This window comes from Ochotona curzoniae, unplaced genomic scaffold (genome assembly GCF_017591425.1).
Source record: "Ochotona curzoniae isolate NIBS_2020 unplaced genomic scaffold, NIBS_Ocur_1.0 scaffold_4506, whole genome shotgun sequence".
Lineage (NCBI taxonomy): Eukaryota > Metazoa > Chordata > Mammalia > Lagomorpha > Ochotonidae > Ochotona > Ochotona curzoniae.
Genome location: NW_024467119.1, coordinates 10,749,209 through 10,776,662, shown reverse-complemented (window position 1 = coordinate 10,776,662; position 27,454 = coordinate 10,749,209). Strand labels below are relative to the sequence as shown.

The 27,454-nt window shown below is 40.7% G+C and overlaps 1 protein-coding gene across 24 annotated transcripts in view; it reads right to left on the bottom strand.

Moving 5' to 3' along the window:
- Window positions 1-27,454, bottom strand: part of ADGRL3 (adhesion G protein-coupled receptor L3) — a 472,380-nt gene that overhangs the window by 222,394 nt on the left and 222,532 nt on the right. For all 24 annotated transcript variants that reach the window (XM_040966525.1, XM_040966524.1, XM_040966523.1 and 21 more), the window contains one exon: window positions 6,638-6,718. In XM_040966525.1, coding sequence (XP_040822459.1) covers window positions 6,638-6,718 — 81 coding nt within the window. The remainder of the gene's footprint in view (window positions 1-6,637; window positions 6,719-27,454) is intronic.

The following is a 27,454-nucleotide window of genomic DNA, read 5'->3' as shown; positions in this document are numbered from 1 at the left end:
CGTATATAAAGCAGAACTTCAAAAAAATCCACGGGAAACTGAGTTAAAGGGTAAGTTTACTATGGTGCAGCATTTTTGGGAATCCATGTACAAGTATGTAGGGTCTACAAATGTTCATGGCAATTCCCCTTATGGAGAAACCTGCATATGACTTAAAAACTCTTTTATCCCCTATTCAGTTTATATATTTTTCTTTAATAAAATAAGGGAGAAGCTGAAGGGAAGAGGGATGCAGCAGCAGAAGGAGAGGGAGTGGAAGGAAGGGCAGGGAGGGATGGAAGGCTGGAGGGACGGAGGGAAGAAGAAAGAAGAGAAAAAAAGGAGAGAAGAGACAGAATCTGTTACTCATTGGTCCACTTGCTGAACAGCTACAAAAGCCAGCACTGGGCCAGGCTGAAGCCAGGAGCCACGTGCTTCATCCACATCTCCCATGTGGGGGCAGGGGTCCAAGTACTTCGGGCATCTCCTGTTGCTTTTCCAGGCACATTAGCAGGGAGCAGCTAGTTGGAGGTGGAGTGTTTCAGGACTTGAACCTGTGCCCATATGGCATACCAGCACTTAACTCCCTGAGACACAAGGCCGGCCCCTTAAACTTATCTTTTCATGAACTTTTGGAAGCATCCTTGTACTTACAAAAGCAGAGGTGTACTATCTAAATAAGATTTCCTCTGCAGGTATTCATAATGTACTTATATGATACAAAACTATTTTTTATTAACAAGTGCTATAAAAGAATATTGATTTAATATGACCAACATGTTCTGTTACATGCTTCATTTTCCTTCTGCCAGGGCAGGAGTGAGTGAAATCTGGGGAGGCACTAGCTCTGCCTCTCTCTGGGACACCAGCATCCCATATTGGAGGCCTGGGACCTGGCCACCCACATATGAGGCCAGGATGAAGCTCTGGACCTCTGGCTTGGGAGCGGTATAGTTCTGGCCTCTGTGGCCATTTGGGGAGTGGCCACTTAGGGAAAGATCTGTGTCTCTTCCTCTTTCTATCACTCTGCCTTTCAAATCATAAAACACCCTTAAAAAATAATGAATAAAAGTCAGGGACTTACCTTCTACCATAAAGTGTTTGGTAAGCAAATGAACTGAAAAGTTCTATCATTGAATATTGGAGATGCCAGATGTCACATTCCTATTGTATTTTAATCAATTTCGAATGTTTTCACATCTCACTGGATAACACCGTGTGTTAATGCCTCTAATGTGTGATGCTAAATCTTTGGCTTTAGTCTATTTTTAATATAGATGCACCAGGCACGGCCATCTGCTTATTTCGAACTTTAAAAAAATATTTTCAATGTGTGGTTTGCTGGATGTAATTCAATTCACAAATGAAACTTAATGCCTAGTATTATTCCAGTTCATTGATTATGTGCCAATTGGACCATGTTTATACTACTCAGCTTATTGTAGCGAAAAAAAAAGGTTAAAATAATAGACACAGTTTTTAAGATATACGCAAACATTTTGGCTTTTTTTTCTCAAAGAATATATTCTCACTGAAAAAATTAGTAAATGTGTAATTAAGTATTCACTATTATACTTTTCATTAAAATCCTACCTCCAGCAAGATGATACAAAATGAACACGATCGTTTTTCCACCAGCTTTATTTCCCCGGTTCTCTATCCAGGAAGCCAGAGTGTGTCTGACAACTGCCCAGTCTTATATAGCAACACATTCAGAATATCATCTTCAGTAATACAAACACTAAGGGAAACATGTTTTACAAAAGAAAGTTCTACCTTTTTGGCAGAAATTCACCTCGCTTTAATATGGTATAAAATGTCTAGGCTGTGTTCCATCATTGGCCGCTGGTGTCCCCAAGGTGTACCAGGGGGCCAGGAAGCAGGCACACAGGAACACGGGAACACTGACGTCTCACCTGCTGGATCTGCCCAGCTGGCATGCTGGAGACCCAAAGGAGCGTGCCTACGCTCCGACACGGATTTCCACTCAGTCTCCTTCCCTCCGTCCGACTTCCAGACATGATTTAGTGGGAGGGTATTTTCGTTCATGAATAATTATGGGGCACAAAAAGGTCCTAACAAGGGAGAGCTAACAAGATCTTTAAAGTATCCCTCTTAATGAGTCCCAGCAGGCACTGCAACGGGCTTATTTACAAATCTGCCGCAAAGTCACTGGAGCTGTATTTCTTTCATTTCCGCTTAAATAAGATTGGAAAACACGTCTCAAAAGCATGGGGAACTTATTTACATACAGGAATATAGAATCAATTCCACTAAATTAATTACAACATTGTAAAAAACGTGTTGTAATCATGAAAGGTTTAAAAATAATAGTGCTTCTACACAAGGCTCTTTCTTTTTCACGAGTCCTGATTAATGAGACAGACAGCAAGAGGAATTACTGTCGTGACAAATGCTGATTCAGAGTCTTCCTTTTATTAAGTGGTTTATAGCGAGGGCTGTGACTATTTTTTCTATTTATAGTGGCAGCTCTGGTTAATTACCTTGTAATGTATTGTGACATTAGTGCACTAGTAAACTATTGGAATTTATGCCCCAATTCAGTAATAAAATCTGTAAATTGAAGAATGCTCATAAAACCACCACAGGCATAAATTCTGTGACCAAATGCCATGTGTGATCACATTAGATTTAAGGAACAGAATCTCCAAAATTTGCTCATTAGTGGAGAAGTGCCACTGAACTGATACACAGCAGCTACTTTGCAAATGTAGAGAGCATAGCTTATTTAAAGATATTTTGTACATTTCCCTTTTCATTATTTTCAACATGCTGGCCATGATTCTGACTTATGAAAAACCATAAATAAATGACACTTTCAGTACATTTTCCCTAAAATGAAGTGATCATGGAAGAAAGCAAGGGAACAGAAGGGAGTTTGGACGGTGATGGCTGAGCGTTCGCTCCGTGCTCAGCACGCTCACGTGCCATGCTGGAGGATGCGCTGGGTCGGCGCTGGGTGACAAAATCACGTAGTGACACATTCATACACCGTACCCCCAGGATGAAGCAAAAATCAAAAAGTTCATGGAAAATTAAATCACAAGAGAAGTTTATGTTGGTGCAAACAGGTTGAGATGCATGAATACTTTTTCCATAATAACATGTTTTCCGTGAACTTTGAAGATTCATGGTATACTTTTCTAAACAATGCTGTATAATATATTTAAAATTAGCAAATGAGGATAAGGATCAATATTTGACAGGAAGAATTTTGTGGTTGTGAATGACTCTTTACGCAAATTAACTCTATTCTATTTCTTATACTTGTCTTTAAATGCCAGATACTCTTAAGACAAAGGAACTAGAGTTTTTCAATGTTATTTTGGGCATTTATAAAAAGTGCATTTTTGTCTAATTTTAAAAACCGCAAGGCAGCGCCACATGAGTTCTGACTGTGACTGCTACTGCGTCATTCAGAATTGGAAGCTGCGAAGATGATCACTCCAAGTTAGATCCCAGGCTGAGGCAGACTGACACACTGCACACGGGACTCCTGGCTCAGGGTCGTTCATTCTCTGTCAGCACAATGCCGCCAATCTGAAGGGGATGACACTTTAGAGCCAGGCTTCCAATAAGGCCACCAGCTTCCCATAGACACCTGCCACAGGTTCCACACATTGCATTTCACTTCATCTTCCTCATTAATGCAAATGTGGCACCATCAGCCATGACTATTCAGATGATGGATAGAAATGGTGCCAGGACACACAGCCCTGCCTGACCCCAAGGCCTATTTTCTTCTTGTACATAATAACCATGAATCAAAAAGTATACAAACTCACATTTTCAAATGCAAGGTCAGTTTCGGTTCTGTCACATCCCTAATCCTTACAAAGAGACTCTGAAGTCTAAATTTCTGATATTTTTGTATAGTAGTTGAAGACACCAAAACTTACACATGTTCCAACATTTACCGACTTCAAACCTGCTTGCTGAGTCACTTCTTCATCTTACCCTGAATTTAGTTTACTTTTTATATGTTTACTTGGCAGTAGTTTACAAATGGTCCGAGCTCTACACCCACAGTATTTAGGACCGGTGGCTCCTAGTCCAAGGAAGAGAACCCATTTTCTCCTTCTCAAGTATGGGCTGGAAATGCGATTTGGTTTCCCTAATGGAACATTAACTACTGCGACACAAGCAGAGGTTGCCCATGCCCCCAAAATTCAAGAATGGCCTTCCTGTTGCCAGAAATCCTTTCTCACAGTGGGCATAAACCTACTGTGAAAGTGAGCTGGCCTACTGAATGATAGAACACGTGGTCCTCATTTCAGATGAAAAGGCAACCACCAAATATGTGAGTGAATCTTCTTTTTAGAAAAACTAACCTGCCTGCTAACTACCAAACACCTATCAGTTAAGCCAGTGCAGTCACCTCAATTGACTCTGAAAGCTCTAATAAATATTTCTTGTTTTAATTTACTAATCATTGAAATGGATGAATGTGGACTGTTACATTATCCCCCATATGACCTTAAAGCAATTCTTCTCAAATCATATTGATGTCATACCTGAACAACTGGATTTTATTCCAGTTATTAACTTTCACCAACAATCTCCCTGTTAGGTGAGAATAAGCTTCCACTAAGAGCCAACATGGCCAAACAATGTATCCCTTTAGAATTTATGGCTAGTCCTGAAATGGGGGATTATGTCACACATGTAACTTGGCCCATTTTTACTGCTACATAAAAATACCTGAAATTGGATAACTTACAAAGTACACATGTATGCCTCACAGTTCGAGCATAAGGCATTGGCAAATTTAGCATCTGGGATGTACTGTTCTGTGCTTCCAAGATGGCCCCTTGGCCTCCTGGTTACATGCGGGAGGCAGAAGTGAAGAAAAGGGCCTTGCTCCTTCCTTCTAGCCATTTTTTAGGGCATCAATCCCTTCACAAGAACAATGTTCTCAGAGCGTAAAGACCTCTTAAGGCTCCACCTTGCAATATTACCGCATTGAGGATTAAGTTTCAACTTGAATTTTGAAGGGGATGCAGACATTGAAATCAAAACAGCTCCCAAGCCTTCAACACACTACAGAGCGCTCTGAGGCACTCCTGTTCCTGTCCCCGTCCACTTAAATGACGTGTCTCTTTCACATGGTTCCTAGATCCTTGCGTTGTACGGACACACTTCTCATCCCTTTCCCCTTCGCCTTGGACGTGAAGGACAATCAGCTGTCACTGTCCATCTCCTCCCCAGTTAGCTTGTCACCTACACTGACATCGGAGGGACCTTCTCATACCAGAACAGGTCATGTCATGACGTCACTCTCCACTGACTAGGGGGAAAAAAGGAAAATACAACACATTTTCTTCTCCAGAATAAAACTCAAACTTTCTTAGAACAGAACAAAGAATCCTTCTTAATGTATCATGTTCCTTCTCTCTAGCCTCTCCCAGGGAATTCTTGCCATTTGGGGCTGTTTCCAGCACACTTCCTTAATCACACCGCACATTTCCACAAATCATGTTGTGGTTCCTTCTCTTCCTTTTGATGGAATCCCTTCATCCTCCCTGCCCCCCTCTCTCCTGTTGAAAAGCATGAACGCAGTATGTGTCCTTCACTGACAGCCGCGCAGACAGAAATCTGTGGGTGGGTTTCCAGCGGGTGCCAGGCACAAATGGTTGGGGGTGGGAGAGAGGGAGTAATCCCTAACACTCCCTCTGGTTAAGGAGAATCAAGCAAGAGAGTGCAGCAGGGCCCGCAGCCACACACGATACTGCATCGTGGGTGAGGACACGGAGGGAAGCACAGGACACCCTGAGCCAGGCAAGCCCAGGGCTGCTCGCTGACACAGGTGACCCTGGAAGCACAGGTGTAACTTACAGAGAAAGTAACATGCATAGCAAGCGCACTGGTAAAAGTCAGGCCAATTACTCCACAAGTTATTAACACTGATTGAAAATACACCATTTCTTAAAACAAAAACAAAATTAACCTTGAGACACTTGGCCTTTACAAAGTTACAATGTGTATCCCTACGTGAACAGCTTTGAAATCATAAAACAATCTAAACAACGTAAAAGAACTGCTAAGTATTTTTTTTTCCTATTCTTAGTTTATAAACATTTACCTACCAATTTTTATTTCATAAAACTATTTTAAAAATCTGTCACTGAAGCAAGTGGTGCCAATTTTAGGAGACATAATTCTGGTTTATGTACTCATTTATAATACAAATAGCTCTTTTAATGCTAAAATAATTTCTAATGAACAATAAAATGCCACTTTGCAAGGAAAAAAAATCTACAGTTCCAACTTAGAATAACACACCTAAATGTAAAAACAGAGCAATGCAAAAACAAAGTCAAACCATCATAGTTTCCTAGTGATCTCCAAGTGTAAATTGTTATCCACTCATGACATCACTACGTGTGCCTATTTCTTGAAGCTACTGGATTTGGTTTACAAACACTTTTAGAAATCACTTCACATTTTAGTTTATAAAGACGACTTGGTCTTTTCCCACACTGTGGGCACATTTTATTTTTCGCCCCCACTTTTAAAACAGACAATACATGGAAAAGAAAAAAAATTACATATAACCACTTTAATTTGATGAACTGCTTTCATCAAATAATGCATAATTTTCTTTAAGGAAAAAAAAAGCAAAAGAAAGCAACCTTACCTCTAACTGGTGGTCTTTCCAGCTCAGAGTCCAGGTGAATCGGCGGGGAAATGTATGACACCTGCCCATGATGCACCTGCCCTGTGGGGACAAAAAGAGATGTTAGGAAGACATTGCAGCTGCGCGCTTTGTCCTTTTCTCTGGTTTGTTTTTGGGATGTCAATCACATTCCTCTGTGTTAAACTGACAGGCATTCTTGACTGAAAAATGATCTGTGCAAAAAATAATCTGTGTCATCCAAATATCATGCGATTAAATCAGTCTTTCTCCAACTACTTGAGATTAGCTTTCTTTTGCCTCTTAGTCAAACTGCAAATGTGCTACAAAGTGATATTCTTAGAAAACTAATTATAAGAAAAGAGAAGTTGGGCCCCATGTCATGACCTAGCAGCTAAAGTCCTCGCCTTGAACATGCAGGGATCCCATATGGGCGCCAGTTCTAATCCGAGCAGCTCCACTTCCCATCCTGCTCCCTGCTTGTGGCCTGGGAAAGCAGTCAAGGACAGCCCAAAGCCTTGGGACCCTGCACCCCTGTGGGAGATCTGGAAAGAAGTTCCTGGCTCCTAGCTTCAGATTGGTGCAGTACCAGCTGTTGTGCTCACTTGGGGAGTGAATCATCGGATGGAAGATCTTCCTCTCTGTCTCTCCTCTCTGTATATCTGATTTTGTAATAAAAATAATTTAAAAAGAGAGAGAGAGAAGTTGAGAAAAAAGTAAAATGCAAGTCCGTGTGTTTACTGTTAGATTAAATGGGCATGAAGTGGTCTTTGTTCTTGATGTCTGTGTTGACTTCATTTCACATCAATAATAAATAGTTTACTTTCCACCATCTGATACAAAAATAACTGATTTCACTCACTTCATGACCCTGATTTGCTTATATTTTTCCTCAAAACTTATTTCCATATTTTGAGTAGAAAATTATTCCTACCTGCCTATTTTGTTTGATGGGGAAAAGGTGACTAATGGAACTCATGAAGAAGGCCAATGGGTTCATCCTCCAGTTTCTACACAGCATTTGACTAGCTCACATGCAGTATACTTTCTGTCTTATGAACTGAAGCAGTTACAGCTTTGTTTAAACATCAAAGTGCTAACTGAAAAAAACTTGGCCTAAATACTAACAATTTCCTAATATCGAGAGTAGATACCGTTTGTATGCTGCTAATTCAGTAACCTATCAGTATTTTGGAGGTAAGAAAACCTAAATGATAGAGTCACTTCAATTAAAAAAAACACGTATTTATTTTTCATATACTTGAAAGGAAGAGGGAGAGAGGGAGAGAAGCAAATCTTTCACCTACTGGTTCACTTCCCAAATGCCTGAACTCCATCTGGGTCTCCCATGTGGCTGACAGCAATCCAAGCACTTGAGCCAAATTAGAATGGAGGAGCTAGGTCTCCAATCGGCACTCTGATACGCAATGGGGGAATGTCCCAAGTGGGGGCTTATCCTACTGTGCTACAACATCCAACCCTCACTGCAATTTTTAAAGCTTCTTTCTATATAAATAAGGCTGGGCAGGAGTGGAAGACTCTTTCCACAAAGGGAATGTGCAGTTCTATTTCACACATTCACTGTAGCAATTTACAGGGTTGTTAATTTCTTTTCCTAAACAAGGAAAGTTAATGATACATAGATTATGATAACAGTTAGAGTAACCTTCCCATTTCAAGTAATATTCAACTTGTAATAAACTCTGCTGATTCCTCTTAGGAGGCACATTTCAAATAATTAATATGGCTCCCTGTTGATGGCGGTTGCCACTGCTCCCAGCGTTTTCGCAGCTCACGGCAGACCGTGCAGGGCCTGTAAAGCAAAGAGTCCCTCGTCATGATAACTAAGAATATTAAGCAATCACTGGCCTCGTGTCAGTGGAATACTAAAGGCACTGCCACGAGAGGAAGAAGATGCAATTGTGCACCACTGGCAGTCTGTGTGCAGTCTAGTTCATTATCAACTTCAGATGATCTCATTCTAAAACTGCCTATTTACCTATGTTTACATGGTGGGCTACAAGTACACCTGTGCTTTTTCAGGCTTTGTGACATTACGTCTGACTTGCTTTGAAACACTGTGGCTTCTGTAAATAAAATAACAGACCTCTCACATTATATTGGCTTAAAATAACCTCAGCATATAAAATAATATTGATTTCACGTCTACTCCTGAAACACAGCGTTTACCACAGATGAGAACAACCGCCAAGCATCATCTCTCCACTCATCTATCACCTCTTGGGCTCAACCACCGCCACTGTGAATATTACACACTATGTTACTACATACGTATTTATAGGACAAGAAAACAAGCAGAGGAGATTGACTTGTTGAAGCACATGTAAGCGTTAAGCAGCCATCCACAGGGTTTTGACTCCAACTCTACAGTTTCAATCCACGTGTACGTTTCTCAAGGAAGGTCTCAATATACTAAAACGTAGCCAGTAATGCATAAACATTTAGCAATAATACCAAGGAAAATCCCTCATCTGGAGAATGTCATTCACTCTATTCAGTATGAAGTAAACAGGGCAGGGAGATGCCACATTCACCTGTTCTGGGGCGAAGCACGCAGTTTCAAAGGCACTGCACGGACACACTCTCTAAGGAGCCTGCAGATCAGGAAGTGCAGATCCCCACAGGCAACTGTGAAAATCAACACCCAGGGTGCAGATCACTGCCATCCTCGGGCTGCTTTACCATAACATCATTCCACCTCCAAGGACAATTCTAGTTAAGTGCCCGAAGGGGAAAAGAAAAGCCAGGAAGAAGGGGTAAGAACTGTTTGAGACTTCAGGGCTTAGGGTCAGACATTTAGTACTATTTTTCCATTTCCTGATGGGACTGTCTCTCTACAGAATCAAAAGTAAAAGTTACAGAGGTGGCTGTGGGCTGATCTCGCCTGAAATCCTTAACAAGCTTCCTGGTGCACTTCGGATGAGTGATACTTACACAGTGATCCCTACAGGAACACATAAAAAATAAAAACAAGGCCAAGGCAGTGTTTCCCAGGGTGGCAATCATTCTTTATGGGGAGGGCGGGTCAGCACTTGAGGACAGGGTGTGACTTGGTCACAGACCCCAAAACGCCCACCTCCTTAGAAATAATGACATCACCATCACAGGCAAACCCATCAATCATCACCATCAACAGCTTTCCTAAACTTTATGACAAATGAATTTTAACCATTACTGTGATGAGTTCAGGCAGAACTTGCTTTGCCAAAACACAGGACAACCAAATGCCATTTTTATATGTATGCCATGTGCTTGCAGGTGTACTTATTTATTTGACATGCAGAGTTATAGAGAGAAGGAGAGACAAGAGAGATCCCATTCATTCCCCCAATTGGTTCACTCTGCATCTGGCTGAAGCCAGGAGCCAGGAGCTTATTCTAGGTCTTCAATTTAGATGGCAGGAGCCCAAATACTTGGGCCATTTTTTGCTTTGCCAGGTAATTTGCAAGGAACTGAAACAGATATGGAGTAACTGGTGCCCGTATTGGATGCTGGCATTGCAGATGGAAGCTTAAGCCACTACACCACCATGGCAGCCCTCCAAATGTTCCAGAATACTGTCTTAGCATTCCAGAATGCTCTCTCATTCCCTACGTTACCCACTAGGCCCCAGTGTCTTACACCAATCCTTTCATATAGCCAAAGCTTTGTATGCATTCAGATAAACAGTGCGATGTGCCTCTTATTGTTCAAATGGCAAGCTGTTCACACCTGCTCATGTCCTCTGAATTTTTGAGTGAGCAATCATAATGACATTTGCTTAAAATTGTATTAACTCTGTGAATAAATTTGGAGAAAAGACATCTAAAATACTGGGTTAGAGGAGTAGTTCACTCACTCTATGTCAACAGTGATCTATTTCCTTGACATTTTAATTTAACACTTTTCATTTACTTTTGGGGGGTTATGGGTTTCTGAAAGCCTGGAGCTTTGCTGATCATCACAGTTGGGAATTACGAGTTATTGACTTTGATCATTCTAGGTCCTTGAAGTCAGTTAGATACAATTATAAACATTTTCAATATTTTCTGCAGTCTTTATTATATGAAATAATAAGCCATAAGCATGAACCCTTTTGTGCTGCAGAATTTAAATTCTAAAGGATGATTTTCTCAATTACTCAATGGACAGGTCGGAGATTCATGATGCTTTATTTCTGCTGCCTTTTTAACTTCAATTCCTACAAAATGATCAAAATAAACAATGTTTGGTGGGTAGATTTCCTGAAGGAATTCAACATAAGGGCAAAGGGAGTGGTAAAGCTAAAGTGTCATACAGTAGCTAGGAAGTCTCGAAGAAGGGGATTGGATGTGTAAATGGGTCACTTTGGCATCAAGACCGTGTCCAGCTGCAGACGATGGAGAGTCAGCGGCGTCAGCCACTTGCCCAGTCCTCGATTCACCTTCACCTTTGGAAGGGGGCAGAGACTCTGGCCGCAGGAGCTGTGGCTTCCTTCCCCAGCCCTCACAGTGACCTTAGCTTGTGGAAGCAGCTGTGTTTGTATGGACAGCTCCACTGAAAATCGACCTTTCAGAGTTTCACCTCCTATTTCTTACTCACTGCCCAACCACTCTGTTTTCTTGAAGGTCAAACTTTTCTTTGTTTACAAGGACATGTGAGGGTCAGACCTGGCTTCCATGCAATGGCATCTAACGTGTATACAACCATCTGTCTTTTCTCCCGTTAACCTGTGTCTTATTAGTTTTACTCTCAAACTCTCAGTACTTAAAACCAGGAGAGTAGAGGAAAAAAAAAAAAGATTTCCTTCTTTACAAAGAATAGCGGCTACAGCGAAATAGGAAACTAGCATATTAATTAGAATGTATTCATATTCATGTTAAGTAAAATTAAACCTTTTCAGGAAAAAATGTATATATATATTTTCAGGGAGAAAATACACACATATATACATACATACACATATGTGCAGATACACGTTTGCACTACCATAATTCAATCATCATGAGCAAATTAACTCAAATTGATTTAGTGATTTTTTTTTATATTCACAGAACTATGCAACTGCCATCACAATCAATTTTAAAATACTTTTACCAAACAACAGAAGCCCTAAGTCCATCAGCAGTTAGCCTGCACTTCTCAACCCTCTCAAGTGTCAGAAAACAAAGTCTCATTTGCTTTCTGTCTTTATAAATTTACCTATTCTGGCCACTTCCCACAATATGTAATTGTGATCTTTTATCATTCAAAGTAATTTCTCAACACTCTTCCATGTTGTCACAGGAGTTTATATTTCATTCATTTGTTCTCACCAAAACACACTGTATCATGCAGACAGCCTCATGTATCCACTCATCAATTAACTGACATTTGGGATAATGTCTACATTCTTACTATGAACTCTCCAGTTTTGTATGCATTTCTCATGAAGCAAGGAGCACACTTCAAGTAACTCACAGAGAAACGGAATTCAAAAGTCTGAATTGATTTGGATGCAAATTTTTTTTCAAACATGTAAAAAACGTGTATTATGAAAAAACTATACATGGATCTCTATTTTTTGGATCAAAAGGGAATTCTTTGTGATCAGCTAAAGTCCTGTCAGGTTGATTTCATAACGTGTGGATTACATTTCCAACACTGTGGAGATACTCTTCACGTTTTTTGTTTGTTTTAAGTAGTAAAATAGTTAAGTCAGGGTCAATCAGATTTTAGATCATTAATTTTAAAATTATAAACTGAGGAAAGGAAGTTTTTCTTTATACTGAAAATAGAAAGATAAGCACTTTGTGTAGATTGTGAGGGCATCAGGAGAAATCGATCCAGCAAAAAACCCAAAAAAAACAAAACAAGAGTATCTTGTGTTTCGAATGACAATGTGAAGTTGGCACTGTCTGGCATGCTGAGGATGTGGGCATTTCAGAGGTCTGGCCAATGTAGCCATGCACTATCCTGAAGAGTCAAACACCACTGTGGATTCTGGAAAAGCACTTTTTTTCCTGTCTTCAATCTCTTTTTCTACTTCTATTTAATTTCTCTTTGATTGAAGAACTCTGCAGTTTCTACTAAATTTCAAATATAGAAAATATTTGGCTGGCGTTCAGTGCAGGAAAAGGCTTTTTTTTTCCCCTCTTTCTTCTGTCAGTACTTTATCTGCACATCTGAACTTAGAAATGCATTTACAGAACCACCGAGCTGGGATGGAGAAAGACATTTGATAGCTCAGGCTCCCAAACCCACACTTCAGAATGAGGAAACTGACATGTTTAGACTCTAGGGATTTTTCCAGAGTCAAATCGTGGTGGTGGTTGTCAAGAGTGATGGTAGCTACAGTGAAAAAGGGGAAAGCTTACAGTAAGCTTGCAGCAAACTGCCCACACCTCAAGCTTGCCCACTTCTGAAGTCTCCCTTGCAAAGACGTTATTTTCCATGTGTGTGGTGTGTTGAGATAACTTGTACATTCCTCCCGTAATGGCATGCATACAAATGTGGGTTTTGGACTTGCTGCTTAGTGGCCATATAATCCAACACCCCAATTAAATAAGTTGATGCAATTCTGTGTGCCTAAGTTACTAATATAATAAGGATTATACTAGTATCAATCTCACAGGAACATTGTAAGCATTAAAAGAATTTCTGCACAATGCATTCATTAAAATAACACATGCTATGTTGTACTTTGTAAGTGTAAGCTATTATTATTTCAGGGTCTTGGTTTCATCAACGAATTCGTGAGGCACAAATGCCATTTTAGGTATTTGGTATAACAAGACATTAAGTTGAATGACACTGCGTAGTCCTATGGGGAGAGAGAAAGAGAGCAACAAAGAGAGAGAGAGAGAGAGAGAGAGAGAGAAACACCAATCAACACTAAATAAACTTTGTTATAATAATGAGCTGCTAAGAGCAACGGAAACAGCTGAGAACAGGCCCTGGTAGGTGTGGAGGGGGAGGGGGAGAGGTAAGCTGCCGTTTTCCATGTGGTGCTTATGAAAGGCATGTTTAATTTCTGTGAATAGCATTTGAGGAGTTCAAGGGATAACAAAGTCTAAAAAGAGAAGCATAGAAAAAGGCACAAATCTAATTTTCATAATTAAGTCTTTAAGAATTCAAAAAAATTTTTCATCAGAAGCTTTTCCCAACCCATTACTTAATATTCTACTCATGTTAATAAAAATGCTACCAATGACAATTGGACAGAAACTTTAAATAAAACATGGATGTGCAATCGATAAAATGAATACAACTTCCTTCCTAAAATAAAATCATATTTTAGTAACCTAAAATCTCTATTAGATTCACCAGCTATACCAGCTTTCAACTCAATTTTTCCTTATTTTCTACACAGTGTTGTAAGCAACTTTAATAGTTTATGGCCCTCTAGCCAGGACTATGGCTTCTGATTTTTGTTTGCTTGTTTTAAATTTTTCAACTGTTGATCTTTATTATTCTCCTCTAGAGATATGACATTTTCTCCCTTAAAGACAATCAAATAGATGTCACATTCTTGTTCTGTGGTTTTTAATACTATTATTACTTTGCTTTTACAATCTTTAGGGTGACAGCAAGTAATATCTCTTTACTACAATAATGACTCCATGTGGAATAGGGACTCCACACAAAATAAAGTACATTTAAGAGTGGTATATGGAGTTTTTCTAAGTTTTTAAAGCACTCTTAATATAGGCGAACTTCTCTCCATAAAAGTTTAACTTCTTGTTGAAAGTAATTTCCACCACTGATTCACACATACACACACCAGAGGTCAACATGTTTGCACTGATGAGAAACTGGGCATGCCTAGCATTAAAACAGTTTGCTTTTTTATCTTCAAATCCCACTCTGACTATAGCCACCTGCTGATTACCAAGTTGGTTTTCAGTGACGAAGCAGAAACATCAATTCAGATTAATCGTGAATGAAGAGATTTGTAAAGATGTTAATTTGATGCCTATCTTTTTACTTAGCTTTCTTTTTCCTTGCTTCTTCTAATCACACAGATACTTCCAGTGAACTCAGCAAAAATCTGAGGTAGCAGAGAAACAACTGCGTACTTGACCTACTCCCAATATGAAGTCATTGATGGAGGGCCAGAGGCCATGGGTGGGCTTCTCTCTGGTGCATTCTTCTTAGGAAGATGTGAGGCAAGGGTCTCTTTCTCTCTCCGTGTGTGTGTGTGTGTGTGTGTGTTTCATTCAGTAAATAGTTCTTTGGCACTCTCTCTCTGCGGTCAGGATTGTGCATAAAATGTGAGTAAGAAACCACCATGTCTCCCCTGACAGACTTCAGGCTAGACACGAGATTAAGCAAGGACAGGTACTAAAACGTGAACCTGCTGGAAGTCAGAGAGAAGATTACAAAGGTTCCTAATGGAGGATGGTACAATGAGGGTAGAGCAATACCCAGAGAGGCCAGGAGCTGAAGGCGGAGAAAAAGGGAATTTGGTGAAGGCTGTGCCAGGGAGTGGAGGAGCGGAAGCCACAGGTAAGCACGCCTGTGGATCAGAGAGTAAGAATGGCAGTGGACAAAGAATCACTGGAGGATACAACAACAACAAAAACACACAGCAAAAACAAACAAAACAAAACGTTCACAGTAAATTAAAAAATGTCAGAATCACTAAGAAAGGAGAAACGAGTGAGTGGTTGCCTATCCGCTGGCTTCAACAGTGCTGAGTTCAGAGCTGATGTCATTTCAACTCCTTCTTCCCACGCACCCCTTCACTATCCTAACAGAATAGTTGAAATCCACCTCAGACATCATCAATTCATTGGCACACTGCATAAAGTCTAGAACTCTTTAAAAATAGCTGCAATATCATCAAGCTATCTAAATTCTGAGGAACATGAAAAATGAGCTTAATGTAAAATACAATGAAGAAATCAGCAAACCTGAAAGAAATGGAAATGTTTTAGCCTGCAAAATAGCATGTGCGTCCTCCTGCTGAAATGTACACAGCAGTAAGAAACGTTTTGCATTAGTGATGAATTTCAGATGCTTTTGGATGTACAGCAGAACTGTCTATGAAGACTTACAAATACGTCTGTTTCTTTTACAAGCATAAAAATATAGACTTGTTGGCAAAATCACAAATGTTGACTTTTGGAGTCCCATTTCCAAAAACATAGGCCATGGAGTCTCAAAAACCTGCTGTAATAAGCATTACAACAAAATGAAAACCACAGAAGAAATCAGAAAATGTAGGTTCCTTGAGTTGTTAGTTTTTGTATAATGATTCCTCAAAAATACATGGGAATGAAGGCACTGGAAGACTAAAAAATCCTAACCTAAAGAAACACCTTGTAAATACTATTTCCAGTTGAAAAACAAGAGTAACTGAAGTTTCTTAGTGGTGAGCACAGTGTGACAAGTTGCATAACTCTGTGTGTGTGTGTGTGTGTGTGTGTGTGTGCGCGCGCGCACGTGCGTGTGTGATGTTTCAAACCCAGACACCATGTACTTTCTAGAAAGTCTTCAACTCACACATCTTATAAATATACCCACTGGCGTGTGAAGAGGAGGCAAGTATGCTATAATTTCTGAAACATTAAAAATGTTTAGTTCTCTATTTTCAGGCTACCTAAAATCAAGGAAGTGCTTGTACTACTAAAGGACTGTGCCACAGAGCATTCAGGATTCTAAAGTTAGCTTTTATTCAGACAATGAACAAAACATTCTGTTCTGCTTAACAAGAAAAGAGGTATTTTAGCTCTCTCCTGCCAGGTTTTGTTTTTTCTTTTAGTTAATAATGGAAGCCTTAAAAAGGAGAAGGATGTAGCCATACAGATCTCACTGAATTACTGTGAGCTCCAAGAGCTAGATCAAAGACCCTGGCCATAGACCCATCCACCACACTCTCTGTATGACCATTGTACTGTCCACATTTTGAATATGGTACAGGAAGAATAAAAGCTTTTTATCAGCAAACTGATTAACGGAAGGCAAGAGTGTTTCAGGTGCAGAGATACAATCTGTTGAAACAGAAAGGCTAAAGTCTTGGTGACAGCAAACTGTTCAAAAGGAACCATGGTGTTTGCATCCAGAAGGGGGATCCAGGATTCTAGCTACTCAAATTACAACAAGAATGTACAATAGGGCTATTTTGTACCCAGAGAAGAAAGAGAAGAGCAAAGGAGGGAGAGGAAGGGAGAGGAAGAGAGGGGTAAGGGAGAGAGAGAAAACAAGAGGGAAATCTTCTATCTTCTGGTTTACTGCTTAAATGGTCACAACGGCCAGGGCTGAGCAGGTTGAAACCTAGAACCCCATTGGGGTCTCCCATGGGGGTGGCAGTGGGCCAACCAGTTGAGACATCATCTCTGGCTTTGTGGATGAGAAGTGGGGTAGCTGGGACTCATGTGGGATGCTCACATTTTACTTGCTGTGCCACCACACCAGCCCTCCCAGGGCAGTTCTGGAGTAGAATTTAAAGGTTATCTCAGATCTGTGGTTGTAGCTGTGGCAGTCAAAATAAAGGTTCCCCAAAGAGGCCCATTTCCTACCTCCAGAACCCACACATTTATCACCTCAGGTGGAAGGGATTCTGCGGACAAGATTAAGACTGTGTCTTCCCATGAGTCCCCAGAAATGGAGAAGTGGACAGAAGAGGCCACAGTCAGAGTGAGGAGCTGTGAGGACTGGACGAGGTGCAGCTGGCCCAGCAGATGGAGGAACAGAGGCTACTCCTAGGGTCCAGAGAATACACAGTGTCACATCCTTCCCAATACCTCCAGAAAGGAGGGAGCCCTTTGTCAAAATTGTCCTTCAAAAATGCAGAACAATACTTTGCATTATTCAAGCCTCTAAATTGGTGGCTATTTGTTCTAGGTAGTGCTAGAAAATTAATGTGCAACCTACTGTTACGTACTTATAAAAAGCCCATTTTTATTAGAAGCTTTAATTATTTGAGTAGCTATTCCACGGCACATATTCAACAGAGATGGAGTGGTAGCATCAAATCAATAATTACTCCACTCACTCTCCTCCCTATGGGCAATCTCTTTTCTTTAGATTTTGTTTATCCTCCTGGAATTGTTCTATGCTCTTACAACACATACACACACATACACTGATATTTATTTACTTAAGTGGCTGCTAGATTAAAACACAATGATAGATGGCAATTTGCTAAATCTGTTCTGAAAGCTAATTTTACAGTTTCAGCTATTTGATGCAACCTTTCTAGTACTTCTAGTTCCCTGTATTCTATTTCTTTTTTAAAAAAGATTAATTTTATTTCTATTGAAAGTCACATATACACACAGGAGGAGAGACAGAGAGGAAGGTCTTCTGATGATTCACTCCCCAACAGCAATAACGGCCGGAGCTGTGCCGATCTGAAGCCAGGAACCTGAAGACTCCTCTGGGTCTCCCACACAGGTGCAGGGTCCCAAGGCTTTGGGTCTTCTTTGCTTTCCCAGGTCATAGACAGGTAGCTGGATGGGAAGCAGTGCTGCCTGGATTCTGTGCCTATCTGGGATCCCAGCACATGCAAGGCGATGAGTTTAGCTGCCAGGCTACCATGTCAAGCCCTGTATACCATTTTTTTTTAATTTTTCCTTTTTTAAATTATATTTTTGACAATCTTTACATAGTTAATTAGGGTAAAAAGATTCAAGGGCTATAGAAAAGTGGGTAAGACTATTATTTCCATATTGTTTACTTCATGTTTAAAGGGGGGTATTAAGGAAGAAGGCCCACCCAGTTTCCCACCCTCCCCAGGTCCCGGATGTAGGGCATGCTCCAAGGTTCTTGCTCAAGTGGTTTTGATAGTTCACCAGTTTTGAATCGCTGCCAATCTTGCCACTCCAAGCACTATGAGGTCTTTGAAGAATCCGCTGATTGACATAGTCCATCATAGAGTCTCCGTTTGCCCCCTATTTTGCTGCCAACATATAGCTGAGATGGTTGATTGACCTGTATACCATTTCTTAGACTCTCTCATGACTTCACATCTCATAAATGGGTCATTTAATCTGACACTCCTAGTCAGAAGTAGGGATCATTGAACACAGAGACATTTAACACAAGCCATAGAATAACAGAATGAGAATATAAAGTATACTTATTCATAATGAGAAGATTTATTGGACAAAGCCAAAAATCATGTGGGGACTGGCACATGGCGTAGTGTATTAAACCATTGCCTGTGGTGCTAGCAACCTATAAGAAACCAGTTTGAGTCCTGGTTGCTCCAGTTAAAATCTAGCTCCTGTTAGTGTATCTGGGAACACAGTAGAAGATGGTCCAAGTTGTTAGGCTCCTGAAACCACACGGGAGACATGGAAGAAGCTCTTGGCTCCCAGCTTTGGATCAGTCCATCTCTGGCCACTGTGGTCATTTGGGGATTGAGCAAGGAGGTGGAGGATTTCTGTTTCTATCCCATGCCCCTGTAACTCTGCCTTTGAAGTTAATAAATATATCTTTTAACATAATCACATAATCCATCTGTACTAATTTGCAATGGAGGAAACAGGCAAATATATGGGCTGCTCACAAAGTTGTGTTAAAGGCGAACGGAGGAGTCTAACATCCAGAATACAGTAATGTGCTCACTCCTCGACACCAGGCTTCCTCTCTTGAATTTATTTACTAAGGTTTCATTTATGTGAAAGGTGTACAGACAGCCATCTCCATCAGCTGGTTCACTCCTCCAATGGCTTTACTAGCCTAGCTTGGTCTAAGACAAAATCTGGACCTGGGGATTCAATTTGGGTTTCCCATTTGGGTGGCAGGGTCCTTAGAACATTACCTACCACCTGGTGCCTTAAGGGGTGCACACTGCCAGCAAGTGGAATAAAGGGTGTTGCTGGGACTTGAACCTGGGTACTCCATGATGGAGCCTCAAGCAATGTTTCACTGTGGTATGAAATGCCCAGTTTCATATTTTCTGATCTGTTTATTGTTAGGATAGACGATACACTAATTATAGAAGACATATTGGCTAACAAAATAAAGTATTTCTGTAATACAGGTGAAGAAAATTTCATACACAAGTGTGACATAGAGCTAGTACACTTATTTTCAATGATGTAGACCACAGATTTATTATGAAGATAAAATTAAAAGCCAACATTAGGCTGATTGGTGTAAGTCCCCTTGTCTTCACTGCTTTTGCAATATATCTTTCTTTGATTCATTTCATTGTTATGATTTCGTATTTCTGACATCTCATTTGACATAAAAATAAAGCAAAAGGACAAAAGTAAGCAACATGAAGTAATTAAAAATTTTAAATACTAAATTTTTAGAGGGACAAATTTACACACGCACACACATGTGTACACACGTACATGCAGGTCTACACACACACACACACTTCTCTGGAATCTTCTGTCACATTCTGCTAATGGCTTGACCTGCACTACCTAGAGAGATACAAAAACAGTGGATTGGCTGCAGACTCAGCTTTAATGTATGCACCGTGTGAGCTTTTCGTTAATCTTCAGGTACTGCTTTGGTAATAGCACAGCTGGGGCTGAGCTAAGCTGTCAGCTGCAGCCCTGGCATCCCATCTGAGCAATTCCAGTTACAACTGCTTCACTTACATGAAGTTCCCCAGTAACATGCCTGGGAATTCAGAAGACGATGTAATTATGTGGGCTGTATCCACCCACATGGGAGACCCAGCTGAAGCTCCTGGTTCCTAGATGAGGACCTTGGCTATGGCCTTGCCCAGCCGTTGCCACTGCGGCCATAGGTGAGTAAACAAGCAGGTGCAGGATCTCTCACCACATCTCTTCTTTCTGTAACTATGCTACTGTGGCTCAGCAGGCTAAGCCATTACCTGTGATTCTGGCATCCCATATCACAGTACTGGATTGAGTCCCAGCTGTTCTATTTCAGATCCAGTTTTCTGCTAGTACGTCTAGGCAAGCAGGGGGACATGGTCTTAGCTCTTGATCCCTACCACTCACAAGGAAGGCCTGGGTGCACTTCAGGCTCCTGGCTTTGGGTTAGCCCTACCCAATGTAGTCATTCAGGGACTCAACCAGTGGATGGAGATCGCTCTCTGAATGTCTCTCCCTCTTTCACTTTCAAATAAACAAGCAAAAAAAAAAAATTCTTAAATGGTAACAGTGTTCTTCATAAAGCATCTAAAATGAAGTTCATAACAATTCACCAAACGTGCATTTTTATCCAATGTATTAATAAAAGGTAGATATATTTAAAATACTCTTGTAGTGTATTTTTCTTTTATTTTTCTAAAGCATTATAATTATTAAGCAGGTGATAATTATATCATGAAAATTTACAAAAAATTCAGGTAAAGTGGCAACATGTTGCTATTCATCTGAATCAGAAATGAAGAATTCGTACCATAAAGGAAAAACTAAAATTATGCATGTAGGGAAAAGGGATAGAGTACTTCAAAAGCGTTATCAGAACTGATTCTAAGGAAGACAGGCAGGGGAACAATTTACCGTGGGAATCACAAGTTAACAGGATGAGGAAAACCGACAGACCAGGAGTTGGAAGAGAGGTCCATTCCCTCTAAGGCCCAAAGTCAGAAAACCAAGGCTCCTGTCTTTATTTTTTTAAAGTTCCGCTTAAAAGTTTTCCTTTCAAAATGAAGAACAGGCAAGCATGTTAAAGGCATCTGAAACAAAGTTCCCAGGCGGAAGTGAACACCACGCTCACACCTGTCCTCAAAGCTCAAAGGCGGAGGGGAGAGAACAAGATACGGAACGCAGCCGTCCAGACGTAACCAGCTGAATGCCGTCAAAGAAGAAATGCTGACCACCCGGGGCCCAAGTAAACAACCCATCAAGTATGACTCCCAAGTAATGCGCACCTTACTGCACATAGTGAATGGGCAGATCCTGGAGAAAGCAAGATTCTGAACAACAGAGGCATTGGAAACTGAGGGCATCTCACCTTAGTTCAGAGGTGGGGAAATATGTAGTTTGTGCATCCAGTTTTCAAGGAAGGTTCTTCCTGTGCACAATGATACAGTTAGGTGGGAGCATGAAGAATCAGAGAAGGAGGCGTTTGTAGGATAGATCTAAGGCTCTGGTTGTAAAATTCACTGATGTTAAAAGGGAAGGGGAGGGGCCTGGGATCCCATATGGGCACCAGTTCTAATTCCAGTAGCTCCACTTCCCATCCAGCTTGTGGCCTGGGAAAGCAGCTGAAGACGGCCCAGAGCGTTGGGACCCTGCACCCACGTGGGAGAACTGGAAAGAAATTCCTGGCTCCTGGCTTCAGATCAGGGAAGCACCGGCCGTTTTGCAGTCACTTGGGGAGTGAATCATCAGACTGCGGTCACTTGGGGAGTGAATCATCGGACGGAAGATCTCCCTCTCTGTCTCTCCTCCTCTCTGTATATCTGAGTTTGTAATAAAAAATAAATCTTTAAAAAGAGAGAGAGAGAGAGGGAAGGGGAGGGCCTGGAGTGATAGCTTAGAAGCTAAAGTCCTAGCATTGAATGCGCCAGGATCCCATATGGGCACTGGTTCTAATCCCGGGAGCCCCACCTCCCATTCAACTCCCTGCATGTGGCCTGGGAAAGCAGTCAAGGACGGCCCAAAGCTTTGGGACCATGCACCCACGTGGGAGACCCCATGGAAGCTCCTGGCTCATGGCTTCAGATTAGCTCAGCTCCAACTGTTGTGGCTGCTTCGGGAGTGAACCATCACACGGAAGATCTTCCTCTCTGTTTGTCCCCCTCTCCATATATCTGCCTTTCAAATAAAAACAGATAGTTTTTTTTTTTTAAGATTTATTTTCATTGGAAAGGCAGATATACAGAGAAGAGAGACAGAGAGGAAGATCTTCCATCCGATGATTCACTCCACAAGTGAGCGCAAAGGCCGATGCTATGCCAATCCGAAGCCAGGAGCCTCTTCCGGGTCTCCCACGTGGGTGCAGGGTCCCAAAGCTTTGGGCCGTCCTCGACTGCTTTCCCAGGCCACAGGCAGGGAGCTGGAAGGGAAGCGGGGCTGCTGGGATTAGAACCGGCGCCCATATGGGATCCCGGGTGTGCAAGGTGAGGACCTTAACCACTGCGCCACCGTGCCGGGCCCCCAAAAATAGATAAATCTTGAGAGAGAGAGAGAGAGAGAGAGAGAGAGAAAGAGAGAGAGAGATGCTATTCTTCTTCCACATTAAGTCAGAATGTCTTCTCATCAGAACGATGGTCCAGCTGGACCTGACGCATGCCTGCCAGCTGACTGAGATGTGCACATACTGCCCAAAGTCAGGAATTCAGAAAATTCCATGCAAAGGAACTGCATGCATAGGCTTAGAAACACAGTATCAGAACAAGCGATGCATAATACAACCAGATTATCACAGAGAGATATTTAAAAAGAAAAACAGGGATTTTTTCCCAAGATGAGGACAGTGAATTTTATCACGGAATTATTTTCAAGACACTCAAAACTGTACCAGTGCATAGAATGAAACTTCTTGCAGTGAAATTTTGACAGCTCCCCTCTGTGTGCTAAAGTGCTGTCAGCTGAAAACTCTGAATTCTTTGTGCAAATGATTCTCTTTTTGACAGATTTATTCTACTTCTATGCTTGCTGTCTTAATCACAGAATTTGGAAACGTTAGAATTTAGCTTTACATTTAAATTAGAAGAGGCAATATTAGCATTACTGGAAAGTACTGTATATTATATTAATGCTGATCAAAAGGAAGTGAAAGATTTTGGAAGTGAAAGTATCTATAGAGTATACTTGGATGGATTTTAAGAAAGCATAGATTGGATTTTAGTAGCAATGTTCTTTTCATAGTAATGTCATATTATTTAAACACTTTAACAGGTCAGTATCTTTATATTTCTAAAAAAAAAGCCATCCTATTAAAGTTGGAAGCCAAAGATTAAATGAGTAAGTTGGCACAAGGGGACCTCGAAATGCCCATTTGGGGCCAACTTTATGGTGCAGTAGAGCTGAGCCAATGGTTGTGACGCCACCATCTTATATTGGAGTATCAGTTTGGGCCTCCATTGCTCTGCTTCTGATCTACATGTCTGCTAATGAGCCTGAGGAGGCAATGGATCTGAGGCAATAGATCTGGGTCATTACCACCCGAATGGAGATCTGGACAGAGTTCCTGGCTGTTGGCTTCAGACTGGCCAGCCCTGGCTGCTGTGGTCATTGGGGCAGTCTTTCTTTTTCTCACCCTTTTTCTCCATCACTTTGCCTTTGAAATAAGCTTAAAAGTTTTTTTTTTAAATACTACTTTTTAAAAAAATTAGTGTACATATATTTTAAATTCATAAACAAATGAAATTTTTTAAAAAACTGTAAAATTTGCAGGAACCTCTGAAAGCTGACTTGTTTGTACACTTTGATTACCTATTCCATAAGGAAGATACCACTACATTTCAAAGTAGTTAGTACTCAAAGAAAGAAAAAGTGGCTGGGTGAACTATCCCAGTGAAAGAATAGATTAATAGATCCGGTTGTCACATTACAGACAAGAAGAGAAATTGGTAGACAAAGTCAAACATATTTGTGCCTGATAACATGGATCAACTGATAAACTGATATTCATTCAAATTATACAGCATTGCTAGGAGGCTGACCGACAGATGGATGTGGAAAATCCTTACCATGAGAACCCAGAATTGGAAAAAACTTCAAAGAATATTGATGCCTTCCTAAATCTAGGTTGAAGTAATTTTCACGTAATTCTAACATGATGAATGAGTCAAAATTAATCAATATCAATAAATGTATTGGATGTCTAAACAATGAATCTGTACACTGAAGTATATAGTTCACCAAGAATTATTGGGGTGTTGCATAGATTCTCTTCTGTTTAGCCATAGAGATTTTCAAAAATTTAGGAAGATTTTGCATAATAGTCTTAATTTTTTGCCTCAGAATTCAAGAGAAGAGCATTCGATAAAAGATATTTCAGCTTATTTTAAGTGAGATTAAAAGCAATAATTCATATTCATGAAACATTTTAACAATCATATTGGGGAAATAAGCCAAGATGCAATAAAAATGATTCTAACAACACATTTATATGCGTTTAAAAAATAATACACCTCTACTAGTGTAAATCAGATTTTAAAACTGGGTAAGGTGTTGATCTAGCTGACACTTGGTGGGCCTGGTTTCATCCCAGCTCTCTGTCTTGGAAAGCAACAGAAGACGGCCAAGGGTCTGTACCCCTGTCATCTGCATAAGAGATCAGGAGGAAGCTCCTGGCTCCAGCCTGGCACAACCCTGGTCATGTGACCATCTGAAAAGAAACTGGAAGATGGAAAACTTCTCTGCATCCTCCTAGTGCCACCCTGACCCAATAAACAAATAAATCTTAATAAAATTGGGTAGGAGAAATCTGAGTCTAAAGCACTCATTTTTCTCAGTTTACCAGACAGCACTTAATAGCAAGCCTGCACAGAGCACCCATGTTATTAGAGCAGGGTCCTCTCCAGCATCCTTAACATGTGAGGGTGAGTGCACCAGCCACGTTTAGAGGGTGCCACAGGTGGCACTGTCCCATTTTCACCAGCACCAGAGGGAGAAGGAATAATCCTCCCATCAGACTATGAGCTCTTTAAAAAATGCAAGTTTGAAGATCCTGCGACTGTCTAGCTGCCATCCGAAAGAGGCCTACACAGAAAAGAGACAAGTAGAGAATCCAGCAGATCCCATGGGTTCAGTGAAACAGAGCCACAGTGTGCCATCTCCAAGTCTGATGGAACCTCACTCTTTCAGAAGTTTAATTTTCTAAGAGATTAAATTCTTCATTTTAAATTTAGTCAATGTGAGTTAAGCTGTTCTCACATCCAGACAAACGCTGCTTTATAAATGCTGTGTGTGCAGACACATGCCCGTGTGCCTGGGAAGACAAAGTGTTTTCCTTTTTTGAATGAGCGCTCATGGTATAAAGGGAAACTAATCACATCAACTTTCTATTGGCCACTAAACACTTGAGTGACATGGTTTCAACTCAATTAATCCAGCCTCACATAATTCAACTAATGCATTTTAGTATATTACTGTTTGAATGAGAGTATCTTGAGGATTAATATATGACCCTTCACTCAGGACTGGGTCTTTGGCACAGTGGTTAGGTCACCACTTGGGATCGTTGTATCTGCATCAAACCTGGCTGCGTTTCTAACTGTCAGCTTCCGGTGAACTGGTACCCTGGGAGGGAGCAGTGACTTGTCCCAGGTGGGAGATGCAGATCCTTCCCTTTGACCTGGCCCAGCCCAGACTCTCATGGACGTTTGGGAAGGGAGCCAGCAGATGCAAGAACTCTCTCTTGTAATGTCTTTCTTCTCTTCAAATAAATATGTTAAAAATAATAGCACTTACAGTGCTAATCAATTAGTAACTAAGGGATGGCAGCTTAAAATTCATGTAAACAAGTGCAAATAAAATATCAGTGTAAACAAACACTTCATGTTAGTGAGAAACCCATATTATTTTTCCCATATTTGGAGAACTGGAAATCATCAAAAAACTAAGACACACAATCATTTCTAGAGAATTACATCAAAATTCACAATGTCTGAAGCATTACAATGTCTTGATAATGCATTTTGGGGATATTAATTATCCATGAATATCTTTAACAAATCCTGCTATGTGTTTTTAACATTATATAGTCATGTTTTATTATCATACCTGCCATTGAGAAGAGCAACTGAAGTGCCACAAAGCGTCATGTATTTCCACATTTTCTTTTTCTACTGCAGGGACACAATGGTTTAAATTGCTACATCCCAGAAATCAACCTGCCAGTGAAGCCCGGCTGGTTTTTATATGTTTTCTACCATTGAAAATCTTACTTTCTAAATATGATGTGAGCTTCTATTAAAGAAAATGCCACATGATAAAGAGAACTTAAATCAACTCAATTTAAAAATGTATTCCATGTATGGGATACAGGGATACATAGATCATAGTTTATCATTAATATTGTAAACCGGAGGCTAGAACTGTCTTCAAACAGCCTTAATGTACTAATTGTCTGACATTCCTAGACATGCTGCTTCATAAAACCTATCACATGACTCTACCAAGTGCCACGGCCTTAGCCAAGTTCTAACTGCTAACAGCTTAAGCTAAAACAAATGCGTTTCAAGTGCACTGTCTGTAGAAGAGTCATGAGGCCTTACCCACAAATGGAAACCAGGGAAGCGATGCTGCAGGCTGATGGGTTCAATCACATGCCACTGAACATTTGAGGAGACACTGTGTTAAAGAAGGTTTCGGCCTGGTCAACTTTCTCAGCAAGGTTTCCCCCTAGCTGATCCCTGCAGCTCACTGTACAGCGTGGATGACTTATCTACGCACACAAGCCAAGAAGATCGGGCTGAGAAAGTAAACTTGGTTCAGAAAAGCCATTTGATCTAACATAATGTATATGTTTAGGGAAAACAAAGCTCTAATATATTGAAGTTCCATTATCTGGGCAGTGTTAAGGACATGGAGGGACCATTCTCACAAAAATCCTTCCTGTCACTGCTCTGGGTGATAACCATTCCTGCTGAGGCTTCAGACTAGCAAGGGCCTAACTTCTTTATTAGAAAATGAGCAAAAAGTCTAAAAAAGCTATTTTCCAGGATAATTCTAGAGCAATTCCTAAAAATGAAGCCTGTTTGAGTATCATGAAGAGCTAGGTCTATGTTACACCCACCTAATGTCTTCTCATTTCTAAAGGCAGAAGTAGGCCCCCAACACAGTGCTACAGTAACAACCAGGACACTGGCAGCTTCAACTGTATTGTTTTTTTTTTTCCCATATTCTGCCTTTAATCTGTGGTCATCTCAGAGAAAATGTGACCCCCAATTTTGCACTGAAGGATTTAATTCAGAAATACTCACTCAAAGGGTAATTCCAATATTTATCTAACAAACATTTC